This window comes from Silurus aristotelis (assembly GCF_946808225.1).
Source record: "Silurus aristotelis genome assembly, chromosome: 6".
NCBI lineage: Eukaryota > Metazoa > Chordata > Actinopteri > Siluriformes > Siluridae > Silurus > Silurus aristotelis.
Window position 1 is genome coordinate 33,106,779 of NC_139579.1, and position 15,463 is coordinate 33,122,241.

General features: G+C 43.4%; 3 protein-coding genes and 1 long non-coding RNA gene across 6 annotated transcripts in view; 1 reads left to right on the forward strand and 3 right to left on the reverse strand.

Moving 5' to 3' along the window:
- crybg1a (crystallin beta-gamma domain containing 1a) overlaps positions 1-4,345 on the reverse strand; it is a 64,192-nt gene extending 59,847 nt beyond the window's left edge. For both annotated transcript variants that reach the window (XM_083544507.1, XM_083544506.1), the window contains exon 1: positions 3,970-4,345. In XM_083544507.1, coding sequence (XP_083400633.1) covers positions 3,970-4,235 — 266 coding nt within the window. In that variant the 5' untranslated portion in view covers positions 4,236-4,345. The remainder of the gene's footprint in view (positions 1-3,969) is intronic.
- The window catches only part of srrm1 (serine/arginine repetitive matrix 1), a 99,484-nt gene that overhangs the window by 48,550 nt on the left and 35,471 nt on the right, over positions 1-15,463 (reverse strand). The gene's annotated exons all lie outside the window — the stretch shown is intronic.
- The window catches only part of LOC310727975, a 72,927-nt gene continuing 61,891 nt past the window's right edge, over positions 4,428-15,463 (forward strand). Inside the window, exon 1 of the long non-coding RNA XR_014534149.1 lies at positions 4,428-6,064. This is a non-coding gene — a long non-coding RNA (uncharacterized lncRNA). The remainder of the gene's footprint in view (positions 6,065-15,463) is intronic.
- clic4 (chloride intracellular channel 4) overlaps positions 7,763-15,463 on the reverse strand; it is a 28,550-nt gene continuing 20,849 nt past the window's right edge. For both annotated transcript variants that reach the window (XM_083544925.1, XM_083544924.1), the window contains 3 exons: positions 15,291-15,397; positions 13,609-13,790; positions 7,763-9,118 (listed from right to left, as the gene is read on the reverse strand). In XM_083544925.1, coding sequence (XP_083401051.1) covers positions 8,954-9,118; positions 13,609-13,790; positions 15,291-15,397 — 454 coding nt within the window. In that variant the 3' untranslated portion in view covers positions 7,763-8,953. The remainder of the gene's footprint in view (positions 9,119-13,608; positions 13,791-15,290; positions 15,398-15,463) is intronic.

Here is a 15,463-nt window from a genome sequence, read left to right on the forward strand (position 1 = left end):
ACAACACAAGACAATACACATGAAAGCGCCGACCAGTAAACCTTCTGTATAATCTGAATATACAGTACTGTGTAAAGAGCACTATAAAGACTAAAAACGAGAGTATTTGTAAACAAACACAATGCGGTGCAAAAAACAGCATCCTGAGTGTCATCTTTCAGCAGGATCCACACTGCAGCATCGTTCAGGAACATTGTGAGGAACATGATTGAGGTGTTGACCCAGCCCAAATTCCCCAGGTCTCAATCTAGTCAAGAGTCTATAGGACGTCCTGGACAAGCAAGTCAGATCTATTGAGGCTTCACCTCACAACTTATGGGACTTCAAGGATCTTCAGAGCTTCAGCGGTTTAAATAAAAAAATTATTAATTCTATGAATATTTTAGATCAGTGCTCCCTGACCTGTTTTGGATCATGGACCACTTTCAAATGGGACAATTTAATCTCATACATACAGCTGAGCAGTTGAGAGTTAAGAGCCTTGCTCAGGGGCCCAAGAGTGGCAGCTTGGTGTGGTTTCCATAATGAAACACGTGAACATCAAACACATATAAATAGAATAAAAAATGTAAATTAAAAACCCTGTAAAATGATCCACGGCCGGGTAAAGATACATGACCAGGTGGTTGAGACCCCTAAACCTAGACGACTCACACGATGTCACGCAGTTTCACAGCTTAAATGACTCTTTGAAAAAGAATCAATCTGAATACCAAACGATTCTTTCGACTCTCTGGATAAAACAATCGTGTTATCGTTATTTGCCTGAAGCTATGTGACAGTGAGACTGTTGAAGCACGTGTGTGTCGCTTCCTGCCGCAGATCAACGTACAGAGTCTCGGGTACACGTTTAACAGACTGGTTGTTCTGGATTCTGTGGTTTGCATGTACATTTTATGTGTAACCCTAACCCTACTTCAACAGGTTTCAAGTCTTCATTCAGAGCTGTAGGATGGGAAAACAACCTCCGCCATGTCAGTACGGCTCTGTTTTAGTTACCCAAAATCATTAACTCAAATCGCATGACTGCCAGAGGAACATTGGAACTTGATTCTTCTTCAACAAACATGTCTGTATTGTATATAGGTACAAAACATTTGCAAGTTGTTCAGATACTTTGTAGTGTATAACCAAAAAATTTAATTTATTTAAATAAATATTAACTCTCTGGCCAACATTCAAATCACAGACTCTCGTATCTACAGCTATTTACATGAACATTTATAACGTGGCAGACTTTTTTATTTCATTCAAACAACTGAGGGATTAAGGGCCTTGCTCAGGGGCCCAGGAGTGGCAGCTGTGGGGTAAAAGCCCTTGCTCAGGAGTCCAGGAGTGGCAGATGAGGGATTAAGGTCCTTGCTTAGGAGCCCATGGGTGGCAGCTATGGAGTTAAGGTCCTTGCTCAGGAGTCCAGGAGTGGCAGCTATGGCGTTAAGGTCCTTGCTCAGGGGCCCAGGACTGGCAGCTATGGAGTTAAAGCCCTAGCTCAGGAGTCCAGGAGTGGCAGCTGTGGCGTTAAGGTCCTTGCTCAGGGGCCCAGGAGTGGCAGCTATGGAGTTAAAGCCCTAGCTCAGGAGTCCAGTAATGGCAGCCATGGAGCTAGGGTCCTTGCTCAGGGGCCCAGGAGTGGCAGCCATGGAGTTAGGGTCCTTGCTCAGGGGCCCAGGAGTGGCAGCTGTGGGGTAAAAGCCCTTGCTCAGGAGTCCAGGAGTGGCAGATGAGGGATTAAGGTCCTTGCTTAGGAGCCCATGGGTGGCAGCTATGGAGTTAAGGTCCTTGCTCAGGAGTCCAGGAGTGGCAGCTATGGCGTTAAGGTCCTTGCTCAGGGGCCCAGGACTGGCAGCTATGGAGTTAAAGCCCTAGCTCAGGAGTCCAGGAGTGGCAGCTGTGGCGTTAAGGTCCTTGCTCAGGGGCCCAGGAGTGGCAGCTATGGAGTTAAAGCCCTAGCTCAGGAGTCCAGTAATGGCAGCCATGGAGCTAGGGTCCTTGCTCAGGGGCCCAGGAGTGGCAGCCATGGAGTTAGGGTCCTTGCTCAGGGGCCCAGGAGTGGCAGCCATGGAGTTAAAGTCCTTGCTCAGGGGCCCAGGAGCGGCAGCTGTGGGGATAAGGTCGTTCCTCAGGAGCCCATGGGTGGCAGCTATGGAGTTAAGGTCCTTGCTCAGGGGCCCAGGAGTGGCAGCTGTGGGGTTAAGGTCCTTGCTCAGGGGCCCAGGAGTGGCAGCTATGGAGTTAAAGCCCTAGCTCAGGAGTCCAGGAGTGGCAGCTGTGGCGTTAAGGTCCTTGCTCAGGGGCCCAGGAGTGGCAGCTATGGAGTTAAAGCCCTAGCTCAGGAGTCCAGTAATGGCAGCCATGGAGCTAGGGTCCTTGCTCAGGGGCCCAGGAGTGGCAGCCATGGAGTTAGGGTCCTTGCTCAGGGGCCCAGGAGTGGCAGCCATGGAGTTAAAGTCCTTGCTCAGGGGCCCAGGAGCATCAGCTGTGGGGAAAAGGTCGTTCCTCAGGAGCCCATGGGTGGCAGCTATGGAGTTAAGGTCCTTGCTCAGGGGCCCAGGAGTGGCAGCTGTGGGGTTAAGGTCCTTGCTCAGGATTCCAGGAGTAGCAGCTATGGGGTTAAGGTTCTTGTTCAAGAGTCCAGGAGTAGCAATGAGATTTAAAGTCAAAACCTTTAGATCCAAATGTTTTAACCAGTAAGTTACCACCTCGCATAAGTTCCAAATCCCTGTAATATCCTAAGATTTTACATGTGTACGTAAATACACTCTTTACTCCACCACATTTCACGCTGTTCCTCACTACTCTGAGATGAGAACATAGTGAGATGATGAGATGAGAAGCTGTGGAGAGTGTTGGACTGAGGGTCTAGAAAACTTTCTCCTTATTAAAGGTCTCTCATGCAGGAGAATTGAACTCTGACCTGCAGATGTGATTCACATGATACACTCAAATGTTTGTGTACACCTGAGCATCCAAATGCTACGTGAAAGCATCTAATCCCCATCTGCTGTTAAAGTAACTTCCACTCTTCACAAGAAGATGATGTTCAACCAGATTGAATTCTATGTTGGAACGTAAAAGTTTTTAAGCTCTTGATACTTTTATACATTAAAAATGATAACAAATATGATAATAAAACACATTTATATGGTGTGGAACCTCTGAGAGGAATCCTACAGGTTATGACACGTCCTGAAAGCACACGGTGGAGCAGGTGAGCGTGAGGAAGGACGCTAAAGGGTCGATGCTCAAACACACACACTCTCTCGAGAACATCCACCACATTCATCACTTTCTCATTGGCTTCCAACAGCATTTCACAGTCAGAGGCTTCACATGAAGGAGGAGAAACTGCAAACTGTAGCTTTATATCCTTCAGGTGTAAATAAAGTGAGCAGCGAGTGTGTGTTAATACTACACACACACACACACACACACACACACACACACACACACATCAACAGATATAGATTATTAAATGAGTGTTTTTGTTCCACACCACTGTGTTGGACTGAAATTAATACCGATCAATTCAATATTATAAAATTGATTCAATCATACAAATTATTATTATCAGTGATCATGAGAAAGAATGCAGTGCAGAAGATCTTCATCGGAAACGTTCATGAGGTTTAATGTCTAAATTAAATAAGTCAAGGAGCGTAAATGCACTTTCCAGAAGTTTTCTTTTGTTAATGAACCTTCAGCGCGCGCGCGCTTTACATAGGACATAATGGCGAAACATGGACGAGCGACAGAAGCAGGACAGAGGACAGAAGCAGGACAGAAGCAGGACAGTGTGAAGGTCTGCTGTGATGCTTGAAACAATGTCGTAATAAAACTCCAGCTATTTTTACATTGTTTATAATAAAAGCGAATGATATGCACGTGCGCATGAGAGCCCATGTGAGCCCAGGTGAGCTCAGGTGAGCCCAAGTGAGCCCAGAGTGCACCACTGAAGCTGATCGCACTTACATTTGGCTGCTTGTGAAGTCCAGCTGTTCTCCGCCGTCGCTGAAGCTGAAGGACTCGCAGGAAGGTTTCTTTTTGGAGCGCCACGAGCCGAACCTCTTTATCTTCTTCGTCTTCTTCTTTTCATTCGGGCTGGTGGGTGGTGAAGCTTCTGCACGCGCGCTCGTGGAGAAAGCTTCCCACTTCTCCGCGTCCTCCTTCTCCTGGGACTTGGACTTGGAGGTCAGGAATATCTTCTTAAACCTGGAGGTTTTCGGCGGCGCGCTCATGGTCGCTGGGGTTTCGGTTCCACGCTCCTGGTGAAATAACGCCCGGGCGCGCGCGCTGGTGAGGTCTGAGCTCCGGGCTCGAGTCAACCAACAATAACAGCAGCTGAAGTGATTCGGATCTTTTAGAGCGACTCTTCTGAGAGTGAGTCGATTCTGTGCAGGAGGGAAAATGAAAGTGGAAGTAATGACATTACTGTAGGATTTATGGAACTTTGTGTTCAGTAGGGAGTCAATTCCGATTTTATTTTATATAAAATAATGTGTTGGGGCAGAAACTATCAACCTGCAGGGGCAGGAACCACCAACCTGCAGGAGAAGGGATGGGATCTTGAGGACCTCCATAATGAATAAATTATTTATCTGAGAAAATGATTAATCATCCCTCAGAACGTCAAGTGGTAGCTGAACCTCAGCTCAGACACACTTATCCAGAGAGACTTACAACTGAGCAGTTGATGGTTAAAAGCCTTGGAATCATGACCTTCTGTTTTAAAGTTCAATCCTACCACCTCCACCAGACATTGGACTTTCTACCCAAACAAACCCTACCAAAGTCATTGATTTTGCACTTCTACACCTCCATCTTTGAGTCCATTCTCCCGTCCTCCATCATTTACATTAATGGAATTTGGCAGATGGCATTGGCCAGAGCGACTTACAACTGAGCAGTGGAGGGTTAAGGGCCTTGCTCAAGGGCCCAGCAGTAGCAGCTCAGTGGTGGTGGGATTTGATTCAAAGTCCAATAAAGCATTCTATTTGGATCAGAAGAGCTGAGCTACCACCTTCCATTACCATCTGGTATGCTGCTGAAGACAAGGGCAGACTGCAGGGTGTCCTCCAATCTGCTGAGAAGATGACTGGCTGCAGCCTGCCTCCTCTACAGGAACTCTACATGTCCAGGATCCTGGAGCAGGCAGTTAAGATGCTGGCTGATCCCTCTCACCCCGGACACTTTAGGAGGAGATTCATCAGTCTATCTTTGGGTTAAACCTAGTTTAGATTGTAAATGGTGTCTGCAGCCTCCATTGAAGCTCCTTTCTGCAGGATTTTATTATAAGCTCGGTTCTTATACAAGCAAACTGAGGGAGGAACATCAGAGCTACATATGACCAAACATTTTCCTCACAGCTGCTTTCTCTCAGGAGTCAAGCGATTCGAATTATGTAGATTGATTGATTTAAACGCGTTGGTTCAAAAGAATCGATTCCCTCCAGCGAATCATATCCATTTCCCGAGATGGGTTGGTTTGTAGGTTGCCAGATCAGATTGTAACCTCCTCACTGCAGTGCAGTATTGTGCTCTGTGTAATGATCATTCTAGTCTTCTGTCTCTTCTGGAGAACTTTCTGAGCTACAAGTTCCCCAGCCTGTTCCTGGATAACCTCGTGTCCTGCAATAATGTGAAGAAATGTTAAGTGTTTCTGAGCCACAGGTTCCTGGAGAACCTCATATCTTGCACTAAAAAGCTAGTTTTATTGAAATGGATCAGATGTGACAAAGTTCTCCAGGACCAGATGTGGACACTTCTAGCTATTTATAAACGGCTTTTTTTATCATTTTATTCATCATTTCATGGAGCGCTCACCTCTACAAAGCACAAAATACACCAAATACAGTGTGTGTCTCCAATACCACATCTCAATCCACATCTAGTCCATATTCACTGTTATAATATCCTCCACTCTTCTGGGAAGATGTTCCACTAGATTTTGTGGAGATTCGTTTAGCTATAAGTGTGTTAGTAAAGTCAGGTAGTGATGTAGGTGAGAAGGTGAGGAGGTTCCTGGGGTGCAGTCAGTGTTCACATTCATCCCAAAGGTGTTTAATAGTGTTGGAGCTCTATAGCAGTAGATCCTCCATCAAATCCAACTCATGTAAAACAGATCATGGAGCAGGCTTTGAGCACAGGGGCATTGTCATGCTGAAGCTGGTTTGGGTCTCCTAGTTCAAGTGAAGGCAAAATTTCCTGCTACTGAATCGAAAGATGTCCAACTTTGTGAAAACAGTTTAAGGAAGAACCACATATGGCTGGAAAACCCCGGTGTCCTAATACTTTTGGCCAAACAATGTCGCTTTTTTCTGGGCAGAACCTGATGACTTTTTGTTTTAAACGTTGTTTGGTTGATTTCAGGCTCTGCAACGTGTTTATTTGTGCATGTAGGTGACCTTGACTGTAGAACATCATTGATGCTGTGGAAACATCTTCTATCAAGAGTTTATTTTGATATGGGACATCCCTAAGAATAATCTGTTATTATAGAAATATGCTAAAGAAACTACTGTTATAGAATACGATCCCTTCTGACCAATCAGAACGCAGAATTCAACAGCGCAGTAAGTTATAGGCTGCACTGCCCCCTAGTGGACAAACATGAAACATACACTATACAGACAAAAGTATTAGGACGCACGATTTTTCCAGCGTTTTGTGGGGTTTTTTTTCACAAAGTCAAACACAATGGTGCAGGACGACTTAGAATGTTTTGCTTGACCCTGTGATAGTGCCCGTGTGCACAAAACCAGCTTCATGAACATCTGCTTTCCATGGGTTAGAGGGGAAGATCTCCTGCTATAGAGCTCCAACCCTAGTGAACGCCTTTGGGATGAATTTTTCACACTGACTGCACCCCAGACCTCCTCACCTCACCTACATCAGTACTAACACCATTGTGTTCTTTCCAAAATATCTTGTGGAACATCTTCCCAGTGGAGTGGAGATTATTATAACAGCAAGTGGAGACTAAATGTGGAATGAGATGTTCATACCAATCTGATTATAGACTTGTGGCCATACAGTGACGTTCTTCTTATGATTAATTGGTTTACGTACAGGGAGAGAGGGACTAAGAGAGGAAAAGAGAGAAGTGGGAATGAGTGAGGAGGAAGAGGGAGAGAGGGAGAAAGAGAAGAAAAAAAAAGGACAAGAAACAGGGTAGCGAGAGAGAGTGTGAGGGAGGGAAGAAGAAAGAGAGGGAGGAAAAGGGAGAATGAGAGAGCTGGAAGGTTTGAGGGAGGGGGAGAAAGAGAAAGGGAGGGCCTGAATCAGTCCTGACTCCTCCCCCTCTCTAATAGGTGGTGCCTGGATCAGTCCTGACTCCTCCCCCTCTCTCTAATAGGTGGTGCCTGGATCAGTCCTGACTCCTCCCCCTCTCTCTAATAGGTGGTGCCTGGATCAGTCCTGACTCCTCCCCCTCTCTCTAATAGGCGGTGCCTGGATCAGTCCTGACTCCTCCCCCTCTTTCTCTAATAGGTGATGCCTGGATCAGTCCTGACTCCTCCCCCTCTTTCTCTAATAGGTGGTACCTGGATCAGTCCTGACTCCTCCCCTGTTTTTTCAGTTACAATCAAAACCCTGATCAGTTTATATTTATCAGAATCCTGATTATTATAAGTATTGGCACCCTTACATCTCTGGTTGTTTTGATGTGAAATAAGTCCTCAGACTTCAGTGGTGAACCTTCATCATCATCATCATCATCATCATCATCATGGTTCCAACAAGGAAACAAAATTGGAAAAGAAAATAAATGCAATTTCTGTACCTTTTTATTTTAATCTACTAAAAAATCCAACAGGTGGAGAAACCTGAAGCTCAGAAACACTTCAATCCAACATTAGAAAAAGAATAAAGCTTTATGTTGTTCCTTCTGGATCACGGAACACAATCAGATCGTTTTTCCCTTCGAGTACAATCACTTGTGATTTGAGGTGCAACGTATGAAAAAAAGAAAAGAAAAAATCGCTGTGAGGAGACGGTGAAGGCCGGAGAGGCGACGTATTCCAACACGTGCACCTGAGTAAGACCTTCATCAGCTACATTCAGATCATCAAATCATTACCAAAAATCTTTTTTTAGATCCGTCATAAAAAAATCCTGTTTTTTATTTTAAAGTAAAAAGAAGGCAAATTTTTGGCACCTTGTCCTCACAGTCATTGTGTTTCTTTCTACATTTTTCTAATTTACATTTACGATTAAACGCACGATCAAACACACCTGATACGACTGAGACGACTGAGACGACTGAGACGACTGAGACGACTGAGACGATCCACTGAGCTGAAAAAACCTAACCAAAATAAAAAAATACAAAAAATCAGGCAGGTGGGTGGAGTTTTAGTAAAGATTATAATCAATTAGGGGGAAAAAAAAAAAGACACATCGATTTAAAAGTCTACCTTCATGTCGGAGTCTAATATCTGGTCAGTGCTTGATGGGGGAAAAAGAAAAACACTGGAGCTTCAAACACTGTTCAGATGCTGATTTCTTTCATAAACAAGAAAATAGAAGCTTTGAAGCAAATCAAGAAAAGCAGAACTCTAAGGGCTGGTGAATATATACTCTCCTTTACTGCTACAGGGAGAAGTGTGTGTGTGTGTGTGTGTGTGTGTGTGTGTGTGTGTGTGTGTGTTACTGTATATTACGCTGTACCAATACACACTCGTTAACTGGTTAACACTTCTCATATGATAGAAAAACAAACAACCAGAAAGTTAAATTAAATTGAACAGAAGTGAAAAGTAAGAAATGAAATAGATCCGTATCCATCAGGACTTCATGCACTGGATTATTATTATCCTCTACAACTGAAAGTCTTTTTTCCTCCGTGTGAAAAATAAAGAAGTCCCAGTGTTGTGGGGTTTCAGTGGGGAAAAAAGAACGATAGATAGAAAAAATATATATATCGGAAGGAAAAGGGAGTGTTTTGGTGGCGAAGGCGTTTATTTGACGAGCCTCTTGGCCACGTCGGCGTAAGCGATCTCGATCTCCTTGTCGCTGGGGCAGGTGTTGGTGAACTCATCGCGGGAGTACGCGTTGCTCAGGTACTTCCACACTGCTGTCAGGTCTTTAGGGATCTCAAAGCCTCTGTACTTTTTCACCACCACCTACGAGGAGGACAGAGGGACAAACGTCTCAGTGAGGTCAATCCGTCACAGCCGTAATGTTTAAGAGTTTAGGGGCCATGCTCAAGGGCCCGGCAGTGGCAGCACCATTCAAGGCTCATAACTCAGCTGTATAACAGAGAGAAATGTAAAACCAGACTCATTCTAATGTAGGTGGAACCAAATGTTCACTTTAAAGATGGCAAGTTTTCAGGATAAACCTTTAAACGCTTTGAAAAAAAAAAGGGAGGTAAAAGTCACGTGAAAAAGTCATTGATTCCTTTTTATAAGTTGCATAATTCTGCCAGCAGGTGGTGCTGGTGTGCGTGTTTTTTTTTCCTATACTCATCACTGAATCATTGTTTCATTCTCAGTACGTTCACTTAATAGATGCCATAAGGTTTTAGCGTTTCTGATTTATGAAATGGAAGTTCAGGCTCTGGATTACTGATCGGAAGGTTGCAAGTTCAAGCCCCGGTATCACAAAGCTGCCACTGTTGTGGCCGCTGAGCAAAGGCCCTTAACCCTCTGTGCTCCAGGGGTGCAGAATCAGGGCTGTGACCCTGTGCACTGACTCCAGCTTCCTAACGTCACTGGGACACAAGTAAACAATATCACAAGTATAAAGCAACTTTACTCATGAAGGATTTGTTAAAAATTGCTGATTTGTTCCTTTAAAAAAAAAAAAAACGACTTGTTCAAATATCAATAATACAGTGTGATGCGTCAAAACACTCGTAAAATTCAGACATTTATAAATCAATTATAAAGACATTTTACTGATTTCTTTGAGGGATGAAATGGCTAAACACCTGAACCACCTATGGTTTGAGTGGTGAGAGTGGTTTAAATAGTGTGAGTGGTGTGAGTGGTTTAAATGGTGTGAGTGGTGTGAGTGGTTTAAATGGTGTGAGTGGTGTGAGTGGTTTAAATAGTGTGAGTGGTGTGAGTGGTTTAAATAGTGTGAGTGGTGTGAGTGGTTTAAATAGTGTGAGTGGTGTGAGTGGTTTAAATGGTGTGAGTGGTGTGAGTGGTTTAAATAGTGTGAGTGGTGTGAGTGGTTTAAATGGTGTGAGTGGTGTGAGTGGTTTAAATGGTGTGAGTGGTGTGAGTGGTGTGAGTGGTTTAAATAGTGTGAGTGGTTTAAATGGTGTGAGTGGTGTGAGTGGTTTAAATGGTGTGAGTGGTGTGAGTGGTTTAAATAGTGTGAGTGGTTTAAATGGTGTGAGTGGTGTGAGTGGTTTAAATGGTGTGAGTGGTGTGAGTGGTTTAAATGGTGTGAGTGGTGTGAGTGGTTTAAATGGTGTGAGTGGTGTGAGTGGTTTAAATGGTGTGAGTGGTGTGAGTGGTTTAAATGGTGTGAGTGGTGTGAGTGGTGTGAGTGGTGTGAGTGGTTTAAATGGTGTGAGTGGTGTGAGTGGTTTAAATGGTGTGAGTGGTGTGAGTGGTTTAAATGGTGTGAGTGGTGTGAGTGGTTTAAATGGTGTGAGTGGTGTGAGTGGTTTAAATGGTGTGAGTGGTGTGAGTGGTTTAAATGGTGTGAGTGGTGTGAGTGGTTTAAATGGTGTGAGTGGTGTGAGTGGTGTAAGTGGTGTGAGTGGTTTAAATGGTGTGAGTGGTGTGAGTGGTGTGAGTGGTGCGAGTGGTTTAAATGGTGTGAGTGGTGTGAGTGGTTTAAATAGTGTGAGTGGTTTAAATAGTGTGAGTGGTGTGAGTGGTTTAAATGGTGTGAGTGGTGTGAGTGGTTTAAATAGTGTGAGTGGTGTGAGTGGTTTAAATGGTGTGAGTGGTGTGAGTGGTTTAAATGGTGTGAGTGGTGTGAGTGGTTTAAATGGTGTGAGTGGTGTGAGTGGTGTAAGTGGTGTGAGTGGTTTAAATGGTGTGAGTGGTGAGAGTGGTTTAAATAGTGTGAGTGGTGTGAGTGGTGCGAGTGGTGTGAGTGGTGTGAGTGGTGTGAGTGGTTTAAATGGTGTGAGTGGTGTGAGTGGTTTAAATGGTGTGAGTGGTGTGAGTGGTTTAAATGGTGTGAGTGGTGTGAGTGGTTTAAATGGTGTGAGTGGTGTGAGTGGTTTAAATGGTGTGAGTGGTGTGAGTGGTTTAAATAGTGTGAGTGGTGTGAGTGGTTTAAATGGTGTGAGTGGTGTGAGTGGTTTAAATGGTGTGAGTGGTGTGAGTGGTGTAAGTGGTGTGAGTGGTTTAAATGGTGTGAGTGGTGAGAGTGGTTTAAATAGTGTGAGTGGTGTGAGTGGTGCGAGTGGTGTGAGTGGTGTGAGTGGTGTGAGTGGTGTGAGTGGTTTAAATGGTGTGAGTGGTGTGAGTGGTTTAAATGGTGTGAGTGGTGTGAGTGGTTTAAGTGGTGTGAGTGGTGCGAGTGGTTTAAATGGTGTGAGTGGTTTAAATGGTGTGAGTGGTTTAAATGGTGTGAGTGGTGTGAGTGGTTTAAATGGTGTGAGTGGTGTGAGTGGTTTAAATGGTGTGAGTGGTGTGAGTGGTGTAAATGGTGTGAGTGGTGAGAGTGGTTTAAATAGTGTGAGTGGTGTGAGTGGTGCGAGTGGTGTGAGTGGTGTGAGTGGTGTGAGTGGTGTGAGTGGTGTGAGTGGTGTGAGTGGTTTAAATGGTGTGAGTGGTGTGAGTGGTTTGAGTGGTGTGAGTGGTGCGAGTGGTTTAAATGGTGTGAGTGGTTTAAATAGTGTGAGTGGTGTGAGTGGTTTAAATGGTGTAAGTGGTTTAAATGGTGTGAGTGGTGTGAGTGGTGTGAGTGGTTTAAATGGTGTGAGTGGTGTGAGTGGTGTGAGTGGTGCGAGTGGTTTAAATGGTGTGAGTGGTGTGAGTGGTTTAAATGGTGTGAGAGGTTTGAGTGGTGTGAGTGGTGTGAGTGGTGTGAGTGGTTTAAATGGTGTGAGAGGTTTGAGTGGTGTGAGAGGTTTGAGTGGTGTGAGTGGTGTGAGTGGTTTTAATGGTGTGAGTGGTTTTAATGGTGTGAGAGGTTTGAGTGGTGTGAGTGGTGTGAGTGGTTTATGTGGTTTAAATGGTGTGAGTGGTTTAAATGGTGTGAGTGGTTTAAATGGTGTGAGTGGTGTGAGTGGTTTAAGTGGTGTGAGAGGTTTGAGTGGTGTGAGTGGTTTAAATGGTGTGAGTGGTTTGAATGGTGGTTTAAATGGTGTGAGTGGTTTAAATGGTGTGAGTGGTTTAAATGGTTTGAGTGGTGTGAGTGGTTTAAATGGTGTGAGTGGTGTGAGTGGTTTAAATGGTGTGAGTGGTGTGAGTGGTGTGAGTTGTGTGAGTGGTTTAAATGGTGTGAGTGGTTTAAATGGTTTGAGTGGTGTGAGTGGTTTAAATGGTGTGAGTGGTGTGAGTGGTTTAAATGGTGTGAGTGGTTTAAATGGTGTGAGTGGTTTAAATGGTGTGAGAGGTTTGAGTGGTGTGAGAGGTTTGAGTGGTGTGAGTGGTTTGAATGGTGGTTTAATTGGTGTGAGTGGTTTAAATGGTGTGAGTGGTTTAAATGGTGTGAGAGGTTTAAATGGTTTGAGTGGTGTGAGTGGTTTAAATGGTGTGAGTGGTGTGAGTTGTGTGAGTGGTTTAAATGGTTTGAGTGGTGTGAGTGGTTTAAATGGTTTGAGTGGTGTGAGTGGTTTAAATGGTGTGAGTGGTGTGAGTGGTTTAAATGGTGTGAATGGTGTGAGTGGTTTAAATGGTTTGAGTGGTTTAAGTGGTGCGAGTGGTGCGAGAGGTTTGAGTGGTGTGAGTGGTTTAAATGGTTTGAGTGGTGTGAGTGGTTTAAATGGTTTGAGTGGTGTGAGTGGTGTGAGTGGTTTAAATGGTTTGAGTGGTGTGAGAGGTGTGAGTGGTGTGAGTGGTGTGAGTGGTTTAAATGGTTTGAGTGGTGTGAGTGGTTTAAATGGTTTGAGTGGTGTGAGTGGTGTGAGTGGTTTAAATGGTTTGAGTGGTGTGAGAGGTGTGAGTGGTGTGAGTGGTGTGAGTGGTGTGAGTGGTGTGAGTGGTTTAAATGGTTTGAGTGGTGTGAGTGGTGTGAGTGGTGTGAGTGGTTTAAATGGTTTGAGTGGTGTGAGTGGCTTAAATGGTTTGAGTGGTGTGAGTGGTGTGAGTGGTTTAAATGGTTTGAGTGGTGTGAGAGGTGTGAGTGGTGTGAGTGGTGTGAGTGGTGTGAGTGGTTTAATATCATACATAATATATGAGTCAATGCAACCAGATTATTTATGAAACAAACGTCTATAAGGTAAAACCTTTTGAGATAAAATCACCTTCTATGTTTGTACTGTATAAATATAGTTTTAAAAAGAGAAAAATTCAAAACCATTTCTATAAACTTGAATATATAATTTTTGTTTTTAAGATAATTACCAAATATATATTTTTATAATAAATGTATTCAAATTTGACACTGTCTTCGTGTTGATTCGTGGTTTGTGTGTGTGTGTGTGTGTGTGTGTGTGTGTGTGTGTGTGTGGTTTTGTCGTTGTGCTCCAGGTCACCTTGACGATGTGCAGTTTGGGCAGCAGGTTGCAGTCGGCCAGCGTCATCTCATCTCCATCCAGGAATTTGCGGCTGGACACTTGGACGTCCTCCATGCTGTTGTGGTCAATCTCATCAGGCAGCGGAGAACGCAGATACTCATCCAACTTCTGCAGTGTCTTCAGCAGACCTCGCTCCAGAGCTGCAACACACACACACACACACACACACACACACAGAATGTTAATTACATCACTATGACACCGACACTGGAGACTCCTTACTTCACTACATCTATAATGACACACGTCACATAGTATGTGAGCTGTTACTAAAGCAACAAAGTGCCTTCTGTTCACTCAGAATTAAAAACTCGTGTGGCAGAGGTGTGAATGCCTTTTAAATAAACGCATCACTAAATAAACGCGATATGCCTAAATAAAGATTTGATCATTTGATCAAGAACAAAGAACTCACGATCAGCACTTCTGCACTTTCCCTAAACTGCCACATGAGGGCGCCAGAGTACAACAAAATAACCAAATATAAAAAAAAACATCAGATATCATAAAATAAACAAATTTATTTAAAAAATTTTCATATATTTTCTGTTTAATTTACGCTTTTCATTTTTTGCTGTTCCCAAGTTCCCATCAATCTTTTTTTAAAACTTAAATCTTAAAACACCCACAAATCTTTAAATAAAAACAATAAAGTGAGGAAAAATTCACACCTAAAACACGACTATCACTCAAATCTGATAAATAGATAAATAAATAATCAGGTCTCTGTATATGAACATTTAAACATTATTCTTTTTGACATTTAATAAAAATATTAAGAAAAATTTCAATAAAATTATATTAAGCTATATTAATTATAATACATATAATTATATTTAAATCAATTCAATATCTATATACAAAATTTATTACAAATATATTGTACAAAATGTAATATTATATATACACTATAAATATATATATATAACATTTAATTATTTCATTTCTCCCAATAAGACTATAAGAAAATAAAGAAAATATTCCGGGATTACTAAATTTTTAGTACACACACACACACACACACACACACACACACACACACACACACACACACACACACACACACACACACACACACACACACACACAATCTTACACACTCACACACCACCTCTCACACAATCTTACACACTCACACAATCTTACACACTCGCACACCACCTCTCACACACACTCACACACACACACACACACACACACACACACAGGTAATATGTACATGACAGATATGTGACCTTGAACTTTGCTTTTTTGAGATTAAAGGTAAAAAAATGTTAAAGAAAAAAGCAGAGTGATGAATCCCCTGCAGCTGTGCGTGCATGCGTGTGTGTGTGTGTGTGATATGTAAATTATGGATAAGAGAGCTGGAGGCAGTGTCTATCGGTAAATGACTGTGTGTGTGTGTGTGTGTGTGTGTGTGTGTGTGTGTGTGTGTGTGTGTGTGTGTGTGTGTGTGTGCATGTGTGCTTGCTTGTCAACAAGGATGTGCTTGATTTACATCACACTTTCACGAATGTATTGTGTTTGTTCATTATCACTCGGGACACACACAGGCCGGTTTGTGTGTGTGTGTGTGTGTGTGTGTGTGTGTGTGTGTGTGTGTGTGTGTGTGTGTGTGTGTGTGTAAAACTCTCTCTCACCCTCGTTGGCGTCGGGTTTGGAGTTCTTGATGTAAGCGGAGAACTTGGCGAAGATGTCCATGCCTGCTGTGTTGGACTCGGGATGACGAGCGCTGAGCTTCGAGTACCTGAGAGCAAAAACATGAACATGAACACACACTCACACACACACACACAATCTTACACACTCGCAC